At 36.6% G+C, this 11097-nt stretch overlaps 1 protein-coding gene across 1 annotated transcript in view; it reads right to left on the bottom strand.

The window, feature by feature from the left end:
* Positions 1 to 2773: 2773 nt before the first annotated feature.
* Positions 2774 to 11097, bottom strand: part of PLPPR5 (phospholipid phosphatase related 5) — a 122418-nt gene continuing 114094 nt past the window's right edge. Inside the window, exon 6 of the mRNA XM_089919107.1 lies at positions 2774 to 3247. Within this exon, the coding sequence (XP_089775233.1) occupies positions 3113 to 3247 (135 nt within the window). The 3' untranslated portion in view covers positions 2774 to 3112. The remainder of the gene's footprint in view (positions 3248 to 11097) is intronic.

The following is an 11097-nucleotide window of genomic DNA, read 5'->3' as shown; positions in this document are numbered from 1 at the left end:
GAGCATGCGGACCCTTTTACTAACTGCTTGACAAGACCTTAGATACTTTAATTTCCCATTTAAAAAAATGCATGATGAAAATGTTGGCAAATTCAACAGTTCATCTCTAAGTTTTCTTGAGTTTTCCTTCCAAAAGCACAAGCATGACTTTAGGACAAAAAATATTCGTCAGAGTTATATAATGCACTATGATTGAGTAAAAGCCGTAAGAACTGTGGAAACAGTACATCATAGTTTTATTTCCAGTGGCCCCATGGGGACTTGAAATCTGTGAACAATTTGATATACAGTGTTTCAGTACAAAACTGACAGGAGTGCACTCCTCTGGACAGGACCTAGCACATAGTAATTTCTGGAAAGATGTTAAGATATAAATTGAAGATTAATCAGTCAGCGGCAAATGGAGGGTAGGGAAAGGGTGAAGACATGACAGTAAAAAGAAAGGAAAGGAGATTAAAACAAAGGAGAGGGCTTCCCTGGTGGCGCAGTGGTTGAGAGTCCACCTGCCGATGCAGGGGACACGGGTTCGTGCCCCGGTCTGGGAAGATCCCACATGCCGCGGAGCTGCTGGGCCCGTGAGCCATGGCCGCTGAGCCTGCACGTCCGGAGCCTGTGCTCCGCAACGGGAGAGGCCACAACAGTGAGAGGTCCGCGTATCGCAAAAAAAAAACCACACACACACAAAAAAAATACAAGGGAGAGAAAATGGATGCTGTTCCAAAGGCCACTGGCCTAGGTATCAGTGTTCCCTTAACCTAAATAATAAAGTGTCCACAAGGCTCATTACATTTGCTGAAGATGATCCTAAGTGAAGGGGACAACCATCACTTTGGAAGATAGAAGTGAAATGTTAAAAGACCTTAATAAAGCAAAGAAAGTATCCAAAACAAATCACTGATAATCAATGCAAGGGAGAACACAAGCAGAGTAAGAAAAACCAAGGGACAGGTACAAGCTGGAGAGAGTGACAAAGATGTGCAATGACTGACTGCAGGGAGAGCATATAAATTATCATCTAAACCTGGACATAGTGGGGGAGAAAAGGGATGCTAATCATACATAGGAATGACAGGCTTAAACTGGGGCTGTCCCAAATAGGGACACGAGGTCACCTTAGAAATGAGACATTGAATGGATAACTGTAAGTGTGCTATTGAGAACCAGGAAATCCTGGTTTCAGTCTTGCCATTTAAAAGCACGTTTTGGGGTTTCCCTGGTGGCACAGTGGTTGAGAGTCCACCTGCCGATGCAGGGGACACGGGTTCGTGCCCTGGTCTGGGAAGATCCCACATGCCGCGGAGCTGCTGGGCCCGTGAGCCATGGCCGCTGAGCCTGCACGTCTGGAGCCTGTGCTCCGCAACGGGAGAGGCCACAACAGTGAGAGGCCCGCGTACCGCAAAAAAATAAAAAAATAAAAATAAAATAAAATAAAAGCACGTTTTGGTGACCACTAGATCTTCCTTTCACTGCCCATAAATTCTGAATGATATTACCCCTTTCTTTATGCTAAGTCATTACCAGGTTAAACTTCAAGGGTAAACAGTTTGTTTCCAGACTGACTCCACTTTTAGATCCCAGGGCTCTGGGGAAATGCCTGCTTTTTCCAATTAGTCCCCTTTCACTTTCACATCACAATTAAGTTCTAACTGAGTTGATTTTTCCTATTTGACTGGAATTAGAAGGGTTCTACTTGGGGCTAATCATTTAAAGATGGTCATTAGGTAAACAGAGGAAAATAAATAACAAAGTGACTATGCAAAAGGAAGAGAAAATAAAGGGGAAATTTAATAACAGTTTCCAAGTACATTAAAGGAGTATACAGAGAGCACAGGGGCCATCTGTTTATTAATTTCACTAAGAGCAAATAAACCCACACCACAGACTGAAAGGGATGGACCTTATATCTCAGTATGCTTTAAGAAATAAGATGAATTCTCGTCTAGCACAGGAGCAGTTTTTCCCTGAAAGAATCTTGAGAAAGGGCAAACTAATTACTTAAAGTCCTTACCATCTATAAGACTCTATGATTCTATATTATAACAATTACATGCATGTAAATGCATGATTTGAAATATTCAAATGGTATAATTCCTATGCAGGAAGTTATGACATTGCTCACTTCATCAGCATTTTTCTCAGTAATATTTAAAAAAACAGAATTGCATTTAATATTTTCAGATCACCTGTCTTGAGGAATGGACTCCCTATGAGGCAGACTAGGTGACAAGGATTTTCCCCTTTTAATCCAGCTGAATCCTTAATATGCAATACTAAATCTTATTAGTAGATAATAGTGCAAACACTCAGCAGGCAAACCAAAAACTCATGCATAGAAGCTTAATTCAGAGCCACAAGAAGAAAGTGGTCATATAAATCATCAGTGCAATTATACATACAGAGGATTAGAGTGGAGATAACAAAGCTTGTGTCCAAAGAGTTGAAGATTAGAATATGCTACATCCATTAGAAAGTGTTCATTCAAGTCCACAGCAAATCAGTGAGCAAAATACTGAATCCAGTCCTTGAGTGCAGAGGTCCCATGAAAAAACAAGCGCTTGTTTCTGAAAAGTAGTTTTGGATTCTTAAATTTGATATACTCTAAGTCTCTAGCATATCAATTTTTGAAGCCTTAAGTTCTATGTGAAAATTTCTGTTTTCCTATTTATTCTATACCCCCAGTTGTATAAATTATGCTTTGGAATTTTAAAAAGTTACTTAAAATTGTCATTTACTTATGACATGAAAATTTGGTGATGACTTGCCACCTGACAAGATCTGCCACCCGCCATTTCTCTTTGAGAAAACAGTGGGAGATGCAAAATGAGTACCTCAGGTAAGAAAACAAAAAATAGTCACTACTATTAAGGGCTATTTCATTGAAGAACGCTAATTTCCCATTAATGAGTGAAAAAAATCAGTGAAAAAACAAAATATATTTGAATAAATATATACAAAATTTTATATTGAATAAAAATAACAATAACAACCCAAACAACCTAGTATCTAGATCCCTTTTCGTTGTAACGGAAACCTGCACAAAAGGACACGGTTTCTGTATTTGCCTTAGCTTTGCAACCAACTCCAACACCAGTGCGCTCTAGCGCACATACGTTTATTGCCTTAATTGAAGGTGTTCACAGTGGCTGATTCCCGTTATCCAGCTGAAGAGCCTTGCAAGACAGCCTTTAAAGGACCTTCCCTGTGAATTTTCTTCTCGACCATTCTCAATAGGTTGGATTTGGGACACCTACAAAATGTGTTTTATATATTATTTCAGTGTTTATTAAATATTGACTGACTTACTTGGATAAAGTGCTAGTCTATTTAAAGTTCTATGCTGTTATATTGCTGCACCAAATGCTGAGGTTAAATGTTGTTCCAGTTCCTTTCTTTCTGGATGATTATAAACAGCTTTTGTTTTTTAACAGGAGGTTATCAGCAATCAGCTTTTATGCTAAACTTAAGCATAAAATGGGATCTGTGCATATGATGGCTAACTCAGTGATTTGTGTACTCAGCTCTATTGGTAAGGAAGCTGGGTGGCACAGTGGACTCTGGAGTCAGGTAGTGTGAATGTCAAGTGTTTGAAGGTGGGCTCCGTACCAACTGAAATTTTCACAAGCAATTTAACCTTTCAGAGACTTAGCTTTCTCATTTGTGAAATGGAAATAATAATACCTATTCGAATAGATTTTTATTAAGATTAAATGAGATGATATGAACAAAGGTCCTTGTCTCTACTCAAACATATCACTATATCGATAGTTGTCTGTAAAAGCCAGAGAAACAAGATAAAAAAGTAAAAGAAAAGAAAGAAAAGGAGAGAGAATGAAGTCAAGAAGATTTTTATAATTGGTTGGAATTTCACAATGCTATAGTCTACAATTCTAATATCCAAACAAACTTTAAAACCCAAATGTTTCTGGTAAAATTGGTGCAAATTCATTTGGTGGTAAAAAACAAACCTGAATAGCTGTGAGGCAATTTGTACTCTGTTATGCTGTGGAAATATCCATCTTTGATTACAAAGTGATGCCCAAGATCCTGCTTGTGTAACAGAATACACAGTACTTTCCCCTAAAATATAAAATATTTTAATCCTGAAAAACACCTAGCACTAATGATTTAGGATAAGGAATCATAGTCCTATAATAATCAACAATTATTACAGACACAGCCTACATTTTATCAGGGGAAGGTGGATGGATGTCATACTCCCAAATATTGGCTATCTTTATTTTGCATTTGCTTCCTTCCTTCCTTCACTGTGTCTCTTGATGAAGGCAAAATGGGTAGGAGAAGAGAGAAGGAAGAAAAGCAGTAGCATATGAAGTGTGTGCTCTTAGACTGTACTTTGTCACATTGTTTTCCTCCTGGTAGGTTGTGAACTTGGTGAGTATTTTAGAAAAGAAAAATGATGTTGGGTCCATATTAGAAGAAATTATTAGAGAACTTCAAACTTGAGACTACAAAACATTGTAAAGTTCATCTAAGCAATTTCTTGTTTTAAAAAGTTGGGGATGTGAAGACATAAAAGATAAACGTGATAGAACCAGAGTTCTCTCAGGAAAGATGACTTTTGGGGAACTATTTCTTTTTTTTATAGTGGTTCTGTTTCAATTCAGAGTTTTATATTAGTTCAGAGTTTTGTTTCTTCGCAGGAATTTCCTTTTACACCAGTCTGAGAACCACTGCCAAAAGGTACAGAAAAGTGATTAGTTAGCAATGTGAGCACTGCCAGGTATATACAATCAATTCTTAAAATATTATTTATCTGGTAAAAAGAGCATTGCCTAAAAAAGCAGTAATCCTGAATGGTTCTCCAAAAAAAAAAAAAAAAAAATCTCTGTGTTTAAATACTTCTGGGAACAGCTGCACATTATTTCCCTTGCTTAGAACTTCACGGGGCATAAGGTATTGAGAAGATGTGTAATAAACTCTTGGGTTTCACTGTAACTCAATGTTTCCCAATGCACCGACATGAAACTCCAAGTAAGTCTATTAATACTAATGTGTTTATGGTCCTTAGTGGATGTGGGTATCCCTGGACTCTATCTAAAGTTTCTTAACTTCCCTAACTCTAATGACCTGTCTAACATACTTTTAGCCCATATTCACAACTATGTTCTCAACCATCAACCCAATGTACCTCCTGGCCTACATCCCTCATACTACAAAGTTTCTTTGGCCATTTTAGAAATTTCCCAACCAATAATTGTGCATCTGCTCCAGCTCATCTTGCTTCTTTTCAATTCTATTTCTATTACATTCATTCTGGACCCCATTTGAACTCTCTTTAATGGCATCCTCAAGTCTCTTGACCCAGTGCTCTTACCTCACTTGCCAAATAAAACCTTGGTGCAAGCTGGTTCCTCTATCTAGAATATTTTTCTCTCCTTCTCCCATGGCCACCAGTCCTTCAGATCTCTACTTAGAGGATGTTGTAAGCATCGCTAAGTTTGGATGGGTCCCCGTTTATGTGCTCCTCTAGCATAGCTATCATCACCCTGTTTTGAATTTGCTTATAAAATTATTTATAAAATCTATAAAAGTACAGACTCATGAGACTGTAAACTCATGAGTCCTGGGAAAGGTACCATAGTGCTGCTTATTTGATATTTGTTACGTTTCATATATTACAAACCTAGTAACAAATAAAATTTTACTATACATAACAAATGATGGTAAAAAAGGTAACTCACCCATAAATTGTACCCATGCCTTCTTTTACACTAGTATTTTAATCTAACTAATGGCTTCTTATTTAATTTCTCTTTAACTTTTTAAAAAAGCATTATATTTGCTAAATAAGCAGCCCAATGCTACTTGACAGAGAAGAATCAGAGGATGTGGGTAATGAATCAAGTGCATGATAAGTTCTTGTATAACCAGGAGCTGATTAGAACTCTTTATTTAAAAACTTGCCTATTTTCAGAAAGAGGTACCAGTCAATAAAAATCTGGATGAGCTACATCAAGAGTAATTTCAGAACCATTCAAACCCATAAGGGCCATTAGGCATGACACAGATACTTCAGAAACATTTTGTAAAGGTAAAATATTGAATATATTTACCATACAAACCAACAATCCCATTCCTAGGTATTTATCCAAGAGACTGAAAAATATACATTTTCACAAAAACCTGTGCATGAATTTTTATATCAGCTTTATTCATAATTGGGAAAAACTGGAAACAGCCCAAATATCCTTCAATTGGTAAATGGATTTTAAAAAATGGTGGTACATCCTATACAACAGAATACCACTCAGCAATAAAAAAGGAAAAAAAGAAAACAGGTAACAACATGAATGAATTTCAAATGCATTATGCAAGGTGAAAGAAGACTCAAAAGGCTACATACTATATGAATCCATTTATATGACACCCTGGAAAAGGTAAAACTATAGGAACAGAAAAAAGATAGTGGTTGCCAGGGGTTGGGGGCTAAAGGAAGGGTTGGCTATCATTTTAGGGTGATAGAAATGTTCTATAACTTGATTGTGGTTATGATTACATGATGGTAGGCATTTGTCAAAACTCATAAAACTATATGCTAAAAAGGGAATTTTATAGGATGTAAATTATGCCTTTAATAAACCCCAATTAAAAACAGGAGTATTAAGCCACTCTATGAATTAAGTCTAAGGGCCAAGTGATGACTAGAATTTGTCAGTTATTGAACTATTGTTTCAATATTTGTTTCAGTCACAAAAAGGGAAATACAAAATAAATGTACAGGAAGGTATTCAAAAGATGCAAATTAAAATGAGGTACCTCATTTATTTTTGACCTATAAGATTGGTGAAGATTGTTAAGAACAATACTCTCCGTTCTTGGTTTGATGTGAATCAAACCGAAAACCTTAAGAGTACTCATCCTCTTTTTTTGCAGCATTTCCACTTCTATAAATATATCTTAAATAAGTTATTAATTGAACTTACAAATATATCTATTTTAGAGATGTTTACCCTAGTATTTATAATTGTGGGAAATTGGAAGTGGAAGCAATCCTCCGCCTAACAAAGGTAATGATTAATTTATATGGATTAAAGCTTTTCAATGTAATTCTATATTGTAATTCTATGTGTTAAGCACAGTGATTATGATCTGGAGCTCTGCAGTGATAAACATGGAATATAAATAAAAAATGGAAAAAACAGTTCTGTATTCCAATTTCAGAATGCAGGTTATGTGACCTTGGGCAAATTACTTAACCTCTTTAAGTCTCCTCTGTAAAATCGGAATAACAAGCTACACTCAAATGATTTCTGTAAAAACTAAAATGGCATTTTATGTGTGATGTTCTTTGCATAATTCTGGACACATATTAGGTTCTCACTGAAGATTAGCTTTTACAGTTATGCTTGATATGATGATATATTCATTGATCTGTGAGCATACTCATGATATACTGTTACATGGGCAAAAGCTGGCTACAGAAGGGAGCATCCAGGGAGGTCCCGTACCACACACAAACTCAGACACATACTCATGGGGTCTCGAAGGCTATTTTAAGAAAATATGTCCAGTGATTACTGTGGTAGGATATGGATATTTCCTATTCATTACTGTTTTGCTTACCCAGATTTTCAAATTTTAAATAATGTACATAAGTTACTTGTTGCTCCTTTAACAGAAACGACAAACAACAAAAACTAATTGTGGTTGTTTCATAAGACTGGGAATGGGGTCACTGTTTATTTTCCTAGCTTTAGTCAAATAAAACTGTATTTTCTCTACCAAAAATGTTCATAGTGTCATGGTGCTCTGGACTGATTTTGAAGGCTGCCATAGCTTCAAAAGCGTCTCTAGGACAGTCCCAAAAGGGAACCAATCTGAGAGAAGAGGGGGATGAATGGGTGGAAGAAGTTTTCCATGTGTAACTAACGATGTGTGCACTGAGAATGATTTTTTAAATCCATCATTGTCTTATTCTGTCCTTAACTAATGACTGCACGAATCATATAATTTAAAAATGCAGTCATCAACTCTATATTTATTCATAAAATGAGATGAGAGAGCTTGTTTATATTCAAAAGTAATGTACTGAAAAGATGATTTTATAAAAGGCCTGCTAGATATGACTGAACAAAAAATCTGGCTTTTATTCTTTGTATAGTATATTATGATTTATAAATAGTGTGGAGAAATAAATAATGAATATATGTAAGTACAAATAGGAAAAATGACATATGGCAAAGTAATATCAGTATATGCTAATTTTTCTAACCTAAAATGTTGATGCCTGGTTGGAATTTTTAAGCTTCCATTTTCAATTGCCTTTTTTAAGCAATATTAAATTTAACAAATGAGAACAGAGTACAGCATGTAAACATTGATTCACTTCAAATATTTTTCATAAGTGCTCAAAGCTTAGATTGAGAAAAAAGGCCTAAAATATAAAGATATTTTGTTCCACTAACTATTCCAATATCTGATCACTAATACAGTTGTTTTGACAGGTCCTATGTAACATTTACATTACAGTTCAGCAGCTCTGTTAAACAAAGATTTGCATTATAGAAAAGTAACTGAATCTTAAACAGACTGCCATTGTTATTCAAGCACAACATTTTGAAACCTCAAAAGAATTTATCACAGAGAGCACCGTAACGTATAATCATATTTGTCTTGGCAAGAAACCACAGGATTGTTTTGCTGTTGCTATGACACTAATGTATGCAACATTTTATACTATAAGATTTTCTGCCACATGTGCTATGTATGACATAGACGATCTGTATAAATTTTTAAATCTGTGAAATATACCTATAAGGGTATCCTATCCTGCAATAAAATGAAAATCCTATTAAGGGAATCATTATTGTTACAGGAGGGAACTAACTTGTGTTAAGCACCTACCATGTGCCAAGAAGTTCATTTGGGATCTGTTAATCCCAACAATTACTCCGTAAGGAAAACATTATTATATCAATCTTTTTGGAAAAGGAGAAGAGGAATAATTTGTCTAACCCCGCCTAGTTCTAATGTAGACAAACCAAGCTTCAGACTCAGGACTGCCAGCTGCAGAAGCTTGTCTCTCCAACCTCCACCCCCACCCCCACTCTGCCTAAATTTCAGCTCAGGCTTCACCTTGATTTCTGTGATTTTATAATCTGCAAAACAGTCAATGTAAATGTCAATGCATGGGCTTTCCTGGGTCACCGTGAATTCTCTTAGAATTTTCCTATCCATATAGTTTTCCTTCGCAGTTGCCATGGGAATTAAACAAAACATGGTAATTTCTATCTGTATTAGTACACATTCCTTATGCCATTTCTAGATTTTTCAAACTGTTATCACTGGTTACCACTTTCACTCAGGTGATGCTTCTGTTAATCAGGAAGTGCTTTCATACAACGAAGCTTCTTGGGTAGTACAGGTTAGTGAAAAGTCCCTGACCCGATGTACAAAGCTGTAATCTTGTAAATTATTCCTAGCATTACCTTCCCTTTCTTGTTGTTGGCAAGAGGGAATTACCTTTGGTTTAAATGATTAGGTCACATAAACCTAAGAAAAAATGATGCTTAGGCTTAGATGGAAAAAAAATATTTTTTCACAAAAAGCATTGCCTATACCTGGCCCTATCCACTAAGTGAGTTCTCAAAGTGATCTCCAATGAGCCAGCCATAAGTGGCTACAGTGGCCTGTTCTATTTGCCTTAATAAAACTATGCAGATTATCAACTCCTCTCAGATTTATTGGAAATATTCTATTTTCTATCAAATCCCATCTATCCTTACATTTATTTTTAAATATTTTTGCTCCCTTGCTAGATAGTGAGTGTCCCTTTCTTTAGATTTGCTGTTTGGCACCAGTTAAAATTGATAATGCATAAGCACACATCATGTGTATGTGTTTACCTATGCAAATCTGAACAGCAGCTTTCTGCCTTAGAGAGAGAACAAGCAGAGGGCAAGAGGGAAAAAACAAAAGCATTTAGTGTTTTGTTTCTGGGATGAATGAAGCTTGACCCAGGAGGACCCCTGGAAGGAAGGAAGTCAAGGTGCTCCTTTTCTGTTAGTTATGGCCAAGAGAAATGTCTGAAGAGAGGACAGGAAAACTCCAAAGATGGAAGGTCAGCAGGTTTCTTGAGGTGGGTAGGGTGGAGGGATAGTTTTCTTAGCGACACCCTGGTCAGCAGTTAGCCCTTTTTCACTGTAAAGTACTGGTATGGTTAGATAACCCCTGCATATAGACCGAATGCTTGTGTGCCCCCAAATTCATATGTTGAAAGCTAATCCCCAACATGATATCAGGAAATGGGGCTTTTGGGAGATGATTAGCTCATAAGGGCGAAGTCTTTTATGAATGGGATAAGTATTCTTATAAAGACCCTAGAGAACTCCCTCACCCCTGCTGCCATGTGAAGACACAGGAAGAAGATGACCATCTATGAACCAGGAAGTGAGCCCTCACCAGAGACTGAAGCTGCCAGTGCCTTGATCTTAGATATCCTAGCCTCCAGGATGGTGAGAAATAAATTTCTGTTATTTATAAGCCACCAGTCTATAGTATTTTGTTATAGCAGCCTGAATGGAGTAATACAACTCCTCTGATCAGAATCAGCACCCGACCAAGGGAGACTTTGCCAAATGATGCCTGGTCAGTCAATATGGCACAACATGGCTGTATTGAGGTCTAGTCCATGTCATCTTTATCATTTATCTGGATTTTTACAACAGCCTCTCAGATTGGTTTTTGTTTGATTTTGTTTTGCTGCAGTGTTGCTCTCCTTCAACTTATTCTCCATTCTGAACATGCCATTTCCTTCCTTACACTCCTTCATGGCTCCCCTTTGCTTACAGGGTAAGAACCAACTTCACAGTGTTGCATAAAAGACCCTTCACAAATTTTCATCAAACATGACAGAGAGTACTTTTCCATATACTTCTTTTTCATTTGCATTTGATCTCTAATGATGTGCTTATTCATGAACTTTGCCCAGTTTTCAATTAGGATGTTTTATATATTACAGACATTAACCCATTGGCAAGTGTGTAGTTTACATCTTACACTTCGTCATTGGACTTTTAAAACTGTTTAAACTACTCTTGATAAATTTTATTTTAAAAAATGCTTGAACCTAAATTT

This window comes from Delphinapterus leucas, chromosome 1 (assembly GCF_059928025.1).
Source record: "Delphinapterus leucas isolate spDelLeu-1000000601 "Yukka" chromosome 1, BTC_Dleu_Yukka2, whole genome shotgun sequence".
Lineage (NCBI taxonomy): Eukaryota > Metazoa > Chordata > Mammalia > Artiodactyla > Monodontidae > Delphinapterus > Delphinapterus leucas.
This window is presented reverse-complemented; position numbering and strand designations above follow the sequence as displayed.